The following is a 15272-nucleotide window of genomic DNA, read 5'->3' as shown; positions in this document are numbered from 1 at the left end:
GGCCCGGCCCGGCCCGGCCCGGCCGGGCCGCGCAGGGCCTCGCGCACTGCGGGCGGGGGGAGGGGTAACCGCCTCCCAGCCCAGACTGTGCATGTCCAAGTGACGCATTGCAGGTACGAACCCGCCAATCAGCGCCCGCCTTCTGGAGACCCTGCACTCCTCGGCATTTTTTTTTCTAAAATCCTCCTCCGCCCAGAGAAATAGTTCCCCCTCAACTGGCTCTTGGCGCCCCCCCATCGGCCCCGTTTTGCGGGTGAAATCCGCCCCTTTCCCGCACCTCAGCCTCTCCTCTGCTGGGGCTCGGAGGCCTGGAGGCGGGAAGGGGGCACAGTCGCGGTGCGGGAGGCTCTGCCGTGAAGAGCGCGGCGAGCCGGGACTTCTTTCGCATCTTCGTTCACTGAGGAGGAAAGGGGAGGGGGAGGGAGCGGCGCGGAGCGATCCGGGCGGGCGGTGAGGAGGTTTATGAGGCACTGCTGGCGGCCGGGCAGGGCTCAGTGTGAGGCGAGCCGTAGAGCGGGCTGGTAGCTGCTGTGCCCCGTGCAGCCGTTCGCTTCCACCACACCCCACAGCCAGGCCGAGCCACCATGGTGAGTGCGTGGGGATGGGGCGGCAGCAGGGCGCTGGCTGCGGGCGCGCGGCGGCGGGGTCGCTTGTGGTGGGGTGCGGGAGGGGGAAAGGGGCGCGTGTCGTCGAGTGGGTGCGGGGCGAGGCCGCTTGCGGAAGGGTGGGGGTAGGGGAGAAAGCGCCCCTTGTGCGGCTGGCGGGCTCAGCCCGGCGGCGTGGGCAGGCTGGGGCGGGGGGGTCCCGCTCTGCGGCGCCCTGCGCGTAGGAGGAAGTGGTGGTGGACGAATCCCGCCCGGGTGCCTTTCCCGCCCTGGGGCGTTGGTGCGGATTCAAATTCAAACTGCCGTTCGGTTTGAGCGCCATGACGCTTTGTCGGGGTGTGTGCCGGGGGGGGGGGCGGCGGGCGGCAGATAACGGTTCTTTCTGGGAGGGGACCCGCGTGGGGGTGCCGGGAGGGGGAAGGAAGCCTGCCACGATGGCACCAGCTCCACTTTCTTATCGCTTCCTTCCCCCCCCTCCCCCCCCCACGCCGCCGCCGAGCCGGAGCGTGTGACTGAATGGGGCCGGGGAACCAGCGTCGCGGCAACTGGTGCTGCGAGCGCTTAAGATGTCTGGCTCGCTAGCGAGGTGTGTTGCGCCTGGTAATAATGCAATGCGGAGCCCTGCAGCTTCTGAGCAGCATGATGATGAGGGGCTGGCTGCCTCACTGCACCATTTCCCTGCTAGACCTGTTGTCAGTTCGCGTTGGAGCCGTTCTTCCCCTGCCGATTTTATGATGCTGACTCGCTGTCGGTGGCTCGATTGAACAAGGGATTTTTGAACTTTTTTTTTTTGATCTTCTGTTTTGGCCATTGCGGTGGACAGTACTGCATTTTCTTGATCAAGCCCGATTTATTTTTCAAAGCAATATGTTTGTTTAGGATTTTAATCAACTGTCGAATTAGAACACGTTGAGTGGAGTTGGAGAATTGTTCTTAATTTGGTCTAAAGGACACGAGTTTAGCTTTTTTGATTAAAACAAGTGGACATTGAAATATACAAAAAGGAACAATTCTGTAACTAAAGTAATGGTAGTGACCACTTAGTACTATCTACATTAAGAGACGATGCAGTATAGTGGAATTGCCTTTTCATTATTACATGCTTTTAAGGAATCAAATAACCATGAACTCAAAATGTCTAACGTGAAAGATAGGCCCTTAAATTTTAAGCTCTTTTTGAACTATTCTCCTTGATGGGTAAGGAAGAGAGATGAACAGAAGCCTGGATTTGATCTTTTACTTGAATTATGAACCTATACAGCAAACCATCCATAAAGAAAGCAGTGAATATAGCAGCAGAAGATTTTCATTTTGCTTTTAGTCATCTTATGTACAGAACCAAAAATGGAGTATCTTCAAGCAAGATCTGTATAGGAATGGGTGTGTCCAGAAGCCAGAGCAGCATTTTGAATGTTGTTACGGTTAGTCGTGACAGACCAGGCTGACTAAACCTGTGAATATATGTTGTCCAATGCTGCATATGCTAGGTAGAGCAGAAAGCTTTGCACTCCAAGTAAGCCACCATAAGCATAAGTTTTAGCTCTTACATGCTAGTCTGTGTAGTTCCTGTTCTTTAGTTAATCTTGTCAGAGAAGAACTATCCATTCAGTTCTTACTCCAAACTTGGGGGTTTGTTGTATTTCACAGGTGCTATCTGTTCTATGCATTGCTAATAGTCCTCTCTCAGCAGCATTGGACCTGAATCTGTTGAGGGTCTTCTGAACTGACTACTGCATAGCAATTTTGACTTAATAGAACACTTCCTGTAGAGGTTGCATATGCTGCTGAAATTGCTGCTCATGTAACAGCTCCCCTTCTCTGGGACGCTTATATTCTTTGTCAGGCACTCGATGTAATCTGTGTAAGGAATGGGGGCTCTTAGAGTAAAAAATAAAACTGCTGCAAAGTAGATAAGAATGCCTTGTTACAGCTGTGATGGATTCCTGGATTTGAGATGAAAAAATTGAGTATCTAAATGTTGGTAATAATACTTAAAACTTGACTCTTCAGAATATGTCAAAGGAGAGGTTTTCAGGTAGATCTTGACAAAAAGGAAGGGGCTTATCAAAGCTTCTGCAGCATAGGCGTGTTATAACTATAACTTCATTTAAATGCATGTTTTTGAAGCTGTATTGAATTACTGAATGCCTGCATCATGTATGCTGTATGAGTAACTAGGTTAAAATTGGGAAAAGCAAGTTTTGAAGGCATCTATAACAAGACTGTAGTGGGCTGTAACTTCCATGAGTGGATCAGGGCTGATACAAGCCATGCAGGTGGATGGCTAAGACAGCTATCTAGCAGACTTGTTAGCTCCGCCTTTTACTGCTGTTGTGCAGCAGTCCCTGCAGAGCCTAGCACTGCAGAGTACAGATGGTGTTTGTTCAACCTTGCCCTACCCCCAAGCTTATCTTCCAACTGCCGTTTACCTGTGGCTTCTAGGAAGTCTTTGTGCTCTTCTTGAACACTGTACCCGTTACAGGTACTGACAAAGCTTATCTGTTTTTATTGTCAGTGGCTATAGGATGCTTAAGTTGCTGGAAGAGTTAGGGAGGAATAGTTTGGGGACTTCTAACAGATAATGTCGTGTGTGTCTGTGTAATGTTAATGTAAAACAATATGCAACTTGGCTTGATAACCTGTAAGTATTGACTTGAATAAACTAGGTTCTTGCTACTTACATCTAATTGACAACTTTCTGTGGATATAAATACCATATAGAAATGTAGTACACCATTCTCTTCACTTGAGCAGTAAAAATGATACAGCACACAAAGGTATTAGCCTATGTAAGTGATAACTCCAGACAAACAATATGTGAATCTTATCTTCAGTGATAAAGATATGGTCAGCAGTATCAAAGCTTAATATTGAATTGATGACTGATTCTGACTAGCTTTGCTGATCTCTTGAATATTTCTTTAAAAGATGCTGAGCCTGTATGTGAATACTTACTACACATCCAAAAACTGAGTGGAGTATATAGCTGTGGTATAACTGCTCACTAGTATAACCTGGATTCTTAAAGAGTAAGTGAGCCATAGGCAGCCTGAAATTTTTTTGCCTTAACCTTGGGTTGTCACTGTATTGTATAACTTTTTAAAAAAAGTTTAGTTCTCGAGGGTTGCCTGAGGTGCTAACCTCATTCCTGTTGAGCAATGTGACCAGAAGCTTCCAAGACTCTATTAAATATAGAAATGTAGTGCAAATTCAAGTTAAAATTGACACATGGAGCATATACAAGTTGTGCCATCTGCTAAAGAAATACTGAGAAGAGGTGTGTGTAGACGGACCTTTTCATAGGCAAAACTAATGACTGAAAATAGTACTGTCTATTGCAGTAATTATAACTTGGAAAGCTTACTGCAAGGAGGTTATAAGAACAGAACTAAAATACCAGTGTTTAAGTGTGAGTGCTTTGTTTTTTTTACACCTTAGTCTTTCAACCCTTCAGTGGCTTTTCATGGGATAGAAAGCTCTACGGCACCTCCTTGAAGAAACAAGTGACCTTTAGAGGCTATTCAGAATTTGCTTGAGGAATTAACTGATTCGGAAATTTAGGGGAAAAATATTTCTAATCAAACACTCCATGTTCTAAGAGTTGGTTTGGATTTGGTCTTGGAAAAACTTGTTTTTAGTTGCTGGCAAATGCAGTTTGTTCAGGTATTCACTAGGAACTGGTGCTTACCTAATTAGTGATGCAGAAATGACAACTCTGATACAAAGCCACTGAAAGACTGAATGGTAAACTCCCTTATGCTGATCAAGCTATAATGAAGAGCAGTGTAGAAAACCAAAATAAAAATACATTCAAATTACCAGATCGTTCTAAAGCTGTTGGCACTGATTATATGGACTGTTTTTACTGCTGGATCTCGAACATGAAGCTTCATGTTAATTAAGGGATCACGTCCTTCTAAAGAGGAGTATATTTGTATAATTATGACTCTCTAATTTGGTAGAATAGACTAGAGTCCCCCTCAGCTTTGGGGGATGTTGCCACAAGGCTTAAACCTGAAGTGTTTAATGCTAAAAGCTGAGACTATATACCCAAGTATTAGTCTGATATCTTGAGTATGTTCTGTTTGGTTGGGGTTTTTTAGCTTATCTAGAAGGACCTGCATGCTTGAAGTTAATAGTCTTTGTTGGGCAGCTGTTCATATTTGTAGTAATTCAGTATTTGAGTGTATCTGATACTTACAGGATCAGTAAATGAGGACAGGTTGTCATTTCCTGGTAAGCAGTGTGGATGACTGACTTCTGAGCTCTGTTGGTTAATACTATTTTTGAACATTAAAGATAAATTCTGAAGAGCAGCTACTTTACATACAGATTTGTAGAGGCTTCTGAATATTTGGCCTTGACTCAAACTTTTGCTCAACTATAATAATATTCTCTTCTTATTGCAGGCTGATCAACTGACAGAAGAGCAGATTGCAGGTGAGGTTTTTACATGCTGTGTTGATACTCTTGCTTGACCTGGCACATCCTTTAATCCAGTGACTGTGTGTTATGCAAGATATTTAGCTTTCTTAGAATTAAAGAACTAGTGTGGAATGCTTTAATTCATCAGCTAAATTGTAAAGGCTTGCCTTTGACCAAACAACTTTGGATGCAATGGATCTGATGTTTTGTTCTCCTATTACCAGCCACGAGAAGATGTCTTTTCCTGTAAAGATTATACTGGATGGTACTGTAACACTACATTTTTATCTAATGAAACTCCTTTTTTATATCAAACACTTCAATAGATTATGGACTCAGGCTCTTTTCATAACTACAAAATGGGCTAATGTTTGCTGAAGTGCTAACTAATTTGTGAGGGTGGGGGGAGGAAATGTATTTCAGATTCCAAGCCTTCAACACTTTTTAGCAGAAAGCAGAAGTCTTGGAACTAATTTGCTTTGCAGTGTCCTGTCAGAGACATGTCAGAGCTCTGACTCCTTCTGATGACAGTAAAACACTGGCTTCATGAGGACCAAGAGCTGATAGGCCATAATCAGAATTACGTTGTGTATTTGGCCATAAATGTCCTGTATGCTTTTCTGAGGGTCTGATATGGCTCTGAAATGTTTACTGAAATAGGCAACTTCCAAGTTACAGTATTGCTCCTTCTCACCCCAGCAGTGGTTTTAGTGTACAGAGAACTGTCCTACTTGTGGCTCAAACTCCTGGTTATCACATCTCCTGCCCATGCAGGCTACACGAATTAGCTTTTTCACTGCTTTTTTCAAAAGTGGATTTCAGCTTCAGTAATTGGTGTGACTTAAAGCTGTGGTATGTTGATAATGCAGAACTTGGCCTTGTGATGAATATAAACATTTCTGTAGCTTTTGATTTGACAGGTTTCTAGTTACACAGGCAAATCTTAGAGTGCATAGATTTGATGTGAAATGATTTTTAGAGGATGTTAGGCTTCAGCTAATCTAATGCTATCCAGCCAACTATACAGATCAGTCTAAGATACTGCTATTTAATGATGGTATAACTCTTAAACACTGTATTAAATACTGAGGTGTCATAATGACCTAGTTTGTTTCTATCCTAATTGCTGTATTTGAAGTGTAAGAACATTCTTCTGTAGCTTTTGGAATTTAGAAGGTAGCTTTAACTCATAAGAGACTAATTATGGTTGTGTGGACAGTCATTAGTCTACTTAATTGTTGCCATAGCACAAGTCAAATCTAGTTCAACCTGAGATTTTTCTGCAAGTGGCCTACATATCTTGCAATCAATAAAGCACACTTCAACTAAACTGATCATAAAATCTGTATTTGCTGTCTTTTCAAGAATAGTTTATGGCTTCTTAACTGTAGAAGCTTTGTGTATCTGATTATGGAATAATAAACAGGAAGATTAACACTACTTCAGGGTTAGTCCAAATGTTAGCTAACCAATAATGATAGTATAATAGTTCCCAGGGCTGACATTGAATACAAATGAGCTTCTCATACTTGAATAGAGAATTCTCATCTGTGTGGAAAGAATTATAATTTAGTGTCAATCCCTGGTATAAAGTGGTCTGCCACTTTCAGTTTAACTGCAGTGTTCCATTAAGCAAATGTGTATGCAGGCAGACCATATACCTCTGGTGCAAAGACATAAATCCACTGCAGGTTTGTTAAGGATCTCCCTAGTATTGTTTAGTTACAATATTGAACTATTGAAGCATTCTGCTTCGTTTGGCTGTTGTAGCCTAGAGTCTCATGTTGAAAAAGATGAGAACTGTCAATGGTGTAGTTTGGATGTATGACACAGATCTTAGCTGTGTAGTAAAGGCTTGAGCTTTTCCTAATCCATTGCATCTCCTTTGACTTAAAGGTGAGCATATTCTTTTTTTTTTAAAAGATAAAGACAACATTCAGTTCCTTAAAGCTGCTGCTGCTTCTGGGTTTTTAAAAACATCCGCCTTCACCTCTAGCTTTGTTCTGAAGCACAAGTCTACATGTAGATTCTAGTAAGTTCTTTCATATTTCCTGCTGCCTAGGCTGACTTTGGAACTCACTGATTGTATAAGACTGGAGTCTTTTGTTCTTACAGGTCAAAGTGAAAGACTTCCAAAAGCAATATTTTCTGTAAAAAGTAACAACCCTGAAAGTTGGATATGTACTAAATGAAGCTGCAACTAATGTTCACCTTCTATAAAGATTAAATTACCAAAACAAATAGGTGCCCCTTTGGTTAAGCTTACCATTAAAAATGGTAAATAGGTCAGGACTAGTAAATGTAGGCAGTCAGAAAACTTGAAGGATGCAAAAGGACTAATCTAGTGAGCTTCCATAGACCTCAAATAGAAGCCTCTAAACTAAAGTGACTTTCTGAATTAGCAAGCTTGTGCAAGGTGTTTTATCACTTAGTATATTGCAGTTCTCTGGGGATTTGACCATAGCAGCTATTCAGAATTTCTTCCATAGTAGAAGTAGTCATGTTTAGGTCTTAAGCTGCTGGTGGCTGTGAAAAGAACAACTGATTCTCTTGAAGTTGGATATAGTTGGTAAATGGCTTTTGAGTGGGAATAGTTATTCTAAGTCTGGACATATGAGGTCATTTAAGTCTAGCAGTTCGTCTGGAAAGATGATATGGTGCTGAGATGCCTCAGAAGAAACTGTTACAGGCTTATTTTTAATGTGGGCGATTTCAGAGTTAATGTTCTGTTAGGCTACTTTCTCCTTATGCAGCCTGGAAATCATCTTTCTGCTTGATCTATTGCTTTCCTTGTGAAAAGCTTAACCATTGTAGGCTGGCCTGAGGAGGCTGTTCTTGGCACTGCATCCTTAGATGCTTCTGACAACTAGCCATTTCTAGGATTCAGGACAGTTTTAGCAGTTTAGTATGGCATGTTGACTAGCTAGGAGAATTTGCTTTATCATAACATGGAGTCAAAGGTGTTCCCAAGGCATGGGAGACGGTTCCTGCAACATTAAGTCTGTTGAGCAAGAACAGAGTTTCTCACTTTAAATTTCAGCATTTCATAGATGCCTTTACTACACTGGTTGTTACAATAAGTTGTCTAGAGCTATGCTAGGTTTTTCTTGTTCTGAGGTAAACTATACCTGCTTAGGCTGTAATTCCTGGGCTCCTAATTACTGGAGGTAGTTAGAAGTGGTTAAAGAGTTAACTGATTGTTTTAATCATAACCCTGACTTCATTCAGCATTTCAAATGTGGACATGCTGCTCGTGTTCCTTTAACTTCAGTCTGCATGGATACAGTTTATAGCTCGTTATTTCTTAACCTACAGTCTCTTTCATTCAAAGATAACTGTCCCCTGAGTGGTCCATTTCAAGTATTCAGAATATGCCACTGAATGGTTCTGCTTTCTACAAAGCAAGTCTGAGTTGTATGAAAGTAGGAGTGCTATGTTTAAGTGTAATCACTGCAGTACTGCTTTGTGATGGGGTTACAGTGCAGTTAAAATACATTTTAAGGCTGAAGTAGTTAATAGGTAATTGATTGTGATAAGTCCTCATAGTCTGTTAGTCAAATGTTTGCCCCTTCCATGGTACTTCTGTAACAGATTATGGTCATCTCTACCAGGCTTGACCCAAAAGCCTTTCTTCCTTAGTGAATAGGTTAGGTATAAGATTTAGCTGCCTGTTTCTGCATAGTGCAGAAATAGTGCTATCTTGAAACTGTTCCCTCTGGTCCAGTAGTAGCCTTGTTCTGATTCTTATGCACTAAATGGCAGGAGTTGACTTTCAGAATATTAAGCCTGTTAGATATAGAAGTGTGTGGGGTTCCCTCCCCCCCCCCACTGTCTTGATGACTCAACTATGGATCTGCTATTATAGCTATGTCCATGAACTATTAAAACTGTTTTGTAGTTTTTAACACTTGACAGCTTGTACTCAACTCACTCATACTGTTGGAGTATGAAACGGATGAACAAAGACTTGAGGCTGTTCGTGTCACAATAACAAAACTTTTATTATGACTAATTCTGAGCTGGGAAACCCACTGTCTGGAAAGCTGGCTGCTTGGAGCTGTTAAATTTGTTTGTGGAAGAGTTTCTCATATAGAAATACTCTTCAGCTAATTATTCCAAAGGCATTAACTCAGGTATTCTGGAAGCTGTAAAGGGATCTGAACTATGCATTGAAATATTTCTTGTTTCAAAAACTCATGATTACCTGTTTTTTTGCATGAACTGTTTCTGTCCAGTAAATTAAGTTTGGGTGTCTGTGGCCAAAGACAGATGGTATGTATTAAAATTGTCTCCATTTTTGACCTGCACAATTAAACATGTTGTGCTTGTATTAATATTGCTGGGGACAATATAGCCATTGTAGGGGATTAAGAGGTAACATTGAAACATGCAGTCTTACCACAGTTTTGACTACTTTTAGTGAAGGCTACTTCAGGATGTAGTAGGGCTGAAGCAACTTTCTAAGGAGGCTTTCAGAAATGGGTATGACTGCAATGATCCCCCCTTGAGGGACTGAATGGTGAGTGTTTTGTATATACCTAGACTAAAGATGTGCAGAAGTTCAGTGCAAGAACATGGAGGATTCCTTTTTTTTAGCTAGGATGGTTAAATGTTAGGAGCTCTGAGAAGCATTACTAAGATGTAACATTTGAATACCCCTTTTCAGCTTTTTCTTACAGTAATTTATTCTTACTCTTCCTAAGAGAAGCATTCCTAGAAGGAACTTGAGTAAAAACCACTTTTTGTTGTTGTAGGATTGCTCATAAAACCTGGACTTGGTTCTCCTTTACAAATGAAAGTGTGTGTTCCTTCCAGGCACTTCCAAGTACTTGCTTAGCAGAAACAGTGTTAAAACAAAGGCTATCAAGGATGGGCACACTCGGAGTACAGAATATGCTTTTAGTAAATTAGAGAATTGAAGATGCATAAACCTAAGTGCGTGAACACTATCGTGTTCAAATTTGCAGAAATACTTGTCTTGATTCTGTGCCAGTGTGAAATAATTCCTACCAATGATACAGGTCATTCCAGCAGTTGGTGGGTCTAAGCAATTCTGAAGTGGATGACCCTTCTGTGTATGTTTTGTTTTGGAGGGGTTTTAGGTCAAAATGTTATTGGTAGGCTGGCAAGTGTTTGTTCAAATGCTAGTGCTTGCATGCTGGTATTGATTATAGCAAACTGAACTCCATATTGAAGTTTCCTTAAGAGTAGGAAAATCTTGTGCCTTACAACAATGAACTACACTGGATTTTTATAAGGTAAAGTAAGCTTTATGTTCCAGATCAGAAGATACTGACTCACTTTTCTTGTTGTACAGAATTCAAAGAAGCTTTTTCACTATTTGACAAGGATGGTGATGGTACTATAACTACAAAGGAGTTGGGGACAGTGATGAGATCGCTTGGTCAAAACCCCACAGAAGCAGAGCTACAGGATATGATCAATGAAGTAGATGCTGATGGTAAGATTTTTACTAGTAGGTAATTACTTGGTAGGATACCTAAAGCCATGTCTTTTTCTAACAAATTGAGTATCTTGCAGGCAATGGCACAATTGACTTCCCAGAGTTTCTGACAATGATGGCGAGAAAAATGAAAGATACAGATAGTGAAGAAGAAATTAGAGAAGCCTTCCGTGTGTTTGATAAGGTACTAAAACATTTACCTTAAATCTTCCTGTTATGGAAGTCAGACTGAATTCTAATGAACTTCCTCACTGAACTGAGGGAAACTTGCAGTCCTACTGTCTAGAATTTCCAGGTTAACTAGTCAGCATAAAAATTGATCTACTGTGGGACTGTACCTGAAAGTGAAATGAGTGCTTATGTCTCCTGGGTGGTAGTAAGCTCTTACATTATCTCATTTGCTATGGTACTGAAACTCTGATACAAGGTTAGCAGGGGAATTGCTTAAATATTTTAAAAATGGTAATTTTCAAGTCTTTTATGTAGTGTTTACTATGAAGGATGCTGGTTGAGTCTACAGTTACTCAGCTTCTTATGCTAGATGCGTTTTTAAACAGAATATGACTTCAGCTTACAGGAGGACTGTCAATTCTCATTCTGTATGCAGTATACTTTGGTATCCAGCATAGCAGCTAGGATAGAATATGTAACTGAAAGGCCTTCACAGGCCACTGTTAGCTGTACTCATGAAGCAGGTGAAATAAAGCAGCTTCTGATCTAAGGAGTAGACATTTCAACCAGATTGTCACATGATTGGTGGTATCCATCACCTAAGAGGCTGCAAAAGATAAATTACGTTGTCAGCAATAGAAATACAGTCTACTTTTGCTGTCCTATACCAGGATGTATTGGATAAGTTGTTTTCAAGATGTATAGTCTTAAGACTAAACCTAGACCATACTGAGGATAGCCTTACAGCTGTCATTTGCCTTGTGCAAATGTTTGAATAAAGCTATACTAACTTCTTAATGTTAAACTTCATCAGAAATATTCTTAAATTGTATTCAAATCATTTGACCTTAGTCTATTCCAGGCTTTCTTTTTTTTCCCCCCTACCAGGATGGTAATGGTTATATTAGTGCTGCAGAACTTCGCCATGTGATGACAAATCTTGGGGAGAAGCTAACAGATGAAGAAGTTGATGAAATGATTAGGGAAGCAGACATTGATGGTGATGGTCAAGTAAACTATGAAGGTAAGGAGCCATGAACTGATTCTTTGTGTAGCAGTTTTCACGCCATGGTAATAGTGTATTTGGTACCTATATCAAATTTAAATAGGACAGTGTTCAGATGGGAGGTCTTCTCAGCAGTTAGTGTTCCTTTAAGCTAATATTTTACTTCTAGTACATACCTTATGCATAAAGCAGCAATAATTCAGTCTTGTAGGTGTATACAATGAAAAAATGGCTCTTGAACTGTATAGGGTAAGAAACAGTTCTCTAAATCTAACGGTGCTAGAGATTGTTAGAATAAGGAAGTTAATGTGTGTATTCTAATCACATATGACACTGATAAATGTTGATCTGAAAGCAAACAAGGGAAGGAAATCGATGGAACTCTAGCAAGTTACTAATGTTAATACTTTTAAACTTACCAATAAAAGGGGAAGATGCCTCTGAAATGCCTAGCAATTTTAAGAAGTTCAGAGAATGTTTTTAAAATGGGGAACTTGAGTCGTCATTTGTAGTAGAAGTAAGTTATTGCTTGCTTTGCTCTTCTGATTCTGAAAGTAAGTTGTGAAGCAGAAGGGCTTTTGTTAGTTGCTTGCAGCTCAAGCATGAAGCGACTTTCACTTTATCTTTCCAAATGCTTGAGTACAAACATGAGCTAGGGGGCTGTCAGATAATCCCCTTGCTGTTCCTAGGCTGTAAGTTTTGCTTCGTTTAACAACTTCTTGGTTATGACATCAGCATGAGCCCTCACTTGAGGGTGAAGAGGCATTTTTGTAAATGAGACCACTTCTATGTAATTGTACTTAAACACACAGATGAGGAAGCTGATGTTAAAGAGGGTAGGCAACCCTTGTTTCAAATAGCTCTTTTGGAGCTTGTGAACAAGCCAGTTAACATCCTTTCAGATTCCCAGACTCCTTTTGTTGACTTGCTGAGCAAGTTAAGTATATTGGGCACAGTAAGTAAAGAATCGTAGCTTGTGAGAACTAACTTCCCATATACTGTGAAATAGCAATGGTTCAGAAACTTAAAGCTAGTTAAGCGAAGTAATACGTAACTATTTTGCTTTGAAGAGATTCAGGCCAAGGTAGTAATGCCTTGCTTGAATGCTTTGCTTGAACATGTATTTAACAGATGGTGACTTCAGCATGATTTCTTTAATAGACAAGGTGACTAGATGTGTTTCTGTAGCTCATTGAGAAACAGGACATAAATGTTTTGTCACAAAAGATGTTCCCCAGTTCAGTGGGGAACAACTTTTCTGATGAAAGTAGAGGTCTATAGCCATGAATATTCTTAGATGTGGCTGGTGGAAAAGGGGCATGTCTTCAAGGTGCTCTTTCTTTTTTTGAATCTGATAGTATATTGCTAAACACTGTTTCAAAATTGGTGAGGCAGGTCACTTTTTAGATCTTAATTCAGATTTTTCTTTGAGTAACTTTTGTAACTCTTTCCTTTTACAGAGTTTGTACAAATGATGACAGCGAAGTGAAGACGTTGTACAGAATGTGTTAAATTTCTTGTACAAAATTGTTTATTTGCCTTTTCTCTGTTTGTAACTTATCTGTAAAAGGTTTTTCCCTTACTGTCAAAAGAATATGCATGTATAGTAATTAGAAGGCCATTCCTCCATGTTTTTCTCCTTTATCTTACTGTCATTGTTCTGATTTTTGGAAAATTGATCAAAGTAACAAATGTTGCATGTGGCTTACTCTGGATATTTAAGCCCTTCTGCACATCTAAAGTTAGATGGAGTTGGTTAAATGAGGGAACATCTGGGTTGTCTGTTTAAAAAAAATAGCTGTAGGAGACTTAGGTATGACTAATGTAACAAGTTACATAAAGTAAGTTAGGGTTTACTGTGCATTAGCTATTCCTTAGTTAAAGCACCAAGCTGGCTCTAGTTCTCCAGTATGTACATGATAGTTTATTCTGCTTTCTGTGATGGTGGATGAGGACTCTTGTGCTTACCTGCAGGATAAAACCATGTGAACAGTACATAGTGAAGTGGCTAATGCACTGTAAAAATCTCTTCTAACTTGTTTCATGGTAACTTGTTTGTGGTCATACCTGTAACATGTTGTTGAAATGTGGAGTCTTAACTTTGTGGACGATTGACAGTCAACAATATGAAACTTAAAAGTTGCACTAATGCAAAACGGGTGTATTATCCAGGTACTCGTACACAATTTTTTTTGTACTGCTGGTCCTGTACCAGAAAACATTTTTTCCTCTTGTTACTATGCTTTTTAAACTTTGTTTAGCCACTTATTTTCAAAAATCTGCTTATGGCACGATTTGCCTCAAATCCATTCCAAGTTGTATATTTGTTTTCCAATAAAAAATTACAATTTACCCATACTGTTTCAATGTATCCTTGAATTATTTACAGGATTTGTTCAATTCAGTTGCTGCTCTAATGTTGCAGTATGTAGCAGTTTGGTTTGCTTATGCAATGGATTGGCTGTCTTAAAATAGCTTGGAAGGTGAAAACTTAGACCTTAAACTCTGGCCCTTAATAGTATTGTTGACTTGGAGAAGCTTTCTTACTAGTAGTTAAAAATGTATTTTACAGTCTTGTGTGGAGCTTGGTGCTTCAATAAACTTAACGTAGTGACTGGTTATGCCCACTATTTGTAGACATTGTGAACTGGATGTTGACCTAGTTCAATAGTTGACCTAAAATTAAAATTCCTTGTTCAGACAACTAAACCTGTTTGCTTTCTTTTAATTATTTGGAGTTTATTCCCTATTATCTGGTACGTTGGGGTGACTTAGTGTCATATCTGGACTTTTCTGAAACTGTCAGTCCGTCGCCTTTCAGGATGCAGTTGACTCAGATTATGTAAGAAAAATCTTCTCTTCCTGATCTGCTAGTGCCTATAGCACTAGTTTGGTCAAAACTTTTAAAACTTGATTTTTTTTTTTTAAACCCCTTTTGACCAAGGATAAATCAGACCTCAGCAGTATGCCAGATATGACTTATGCTGCTTGTCTTTTTCTCTGTGCAAGAATTGGCTAATCTTATATTTTGGTTGGGGCTTCTGGCAGCCTTTAAACAGAGCACTGGCCACTGCCTCTAGTAACCATCACTGGTCCTAGCAGAGCGGTTTGCTAATGTTTTTACAGCTTTTATAACATCCATGGGGTGTTTAAAGTAAAACTGGGCAGCTGATAGCCCTCATTTCAAAGACACTAAATAAAAATTTGTGGTCACTGGGCCTGAAAAACTCTGCTCCATAACATCTATAAGCAGCTCTACTGATCTTCCAGAGGATGCATGCTAAAAGCATTTCACTTGCTAGCATCACTTTTAGAGCAATGCATTGCATATTGGCAGTTGGATTCAGAAAGCTTATAATCTGAACACAATACCTGTTAGGTTTGCATTCTACAGAAGTGGCCAACTGTCCTATATAGTCTTCTTGCTGTGACTTAAGCAGGCTGGACGTGACATCTGTTTTTAAACTTGTATAGTATGAGAAGGATTTGACAGGGTACAGGAACCAACACTTCAGATTCTTAATCTTGGGAGTACTGAATGTGACTTTCTAGAGGTAAGTAATGCAAACAAAGATCTGATAAGAGGCTGCATTTGCTTGTC

At 40.3% G+C, this 15272-nt stretch overlaps 1 protein-coding gene across 1 annotated transcript; it reads left to right on the top strand.

The window, feature by feature from the left end:
- Nucleotides 1–477: 477 nt before the first annotated feature.
- CALM2 (calmodulin 2) lies at nucleotides 478–14029 on the top strand. Its single transcript, XM_062571940.1, has 6 exons — nucleotides 478–587; nucleotides 5015–5045; nucleotides 10348–10491; nucleotides 10572–10678; nucleotides 11554–11689; nucleotides 13132–14029. Exons 1-6 carry the CDS (start codon nucleotides 585–587, stop codon nucleotides 13158–13160), a joined length of 450 nt encoding a protein of 149 aa, XP_062427924.1. The 5' UTR covers nucleotides 478–584; the 3' UTR covers nucleotides 13161–14029.
- The last annotated feature ends 1243 nt before the right edge of the window (nucleotides 14030–15272 follow it).

Source organism: Rhea pennata, chromosome 3, assembly GCF_028389875.1.
Source record: "Rhea pennata isolate bPtePen1 chromosome 3, bPtePen1.pri, whole genome shotgun sequence".
Taxonomy (NCBI): Eukaryota; Metazoa; Chordata; class Aves; order Rheiformes; family Rheidae; genus Rhea; species Rhea pennata.
This window is presented reverse-complemented; position numbering and strand designations above follow the sequence as displayed.

Coding starts and splice junctions, on each gene's coding strand:
- CALM2 (XM_062571940.1), top strand. Junction 5,046..10,347: donor GACAGAAGAGCAGATTGCAG/GTGAGGTTTTTA, acceptor CTTGTTGTACAG/AATTCAAAGAAGCTTTTTCA. Junction 10,679..11,553: donor CCTTCCGTGTGTTTGATAAG/GTACTAAAACAT, acceptor CCCCCCTACCAG/GATGGTAATGGTTATATTAG.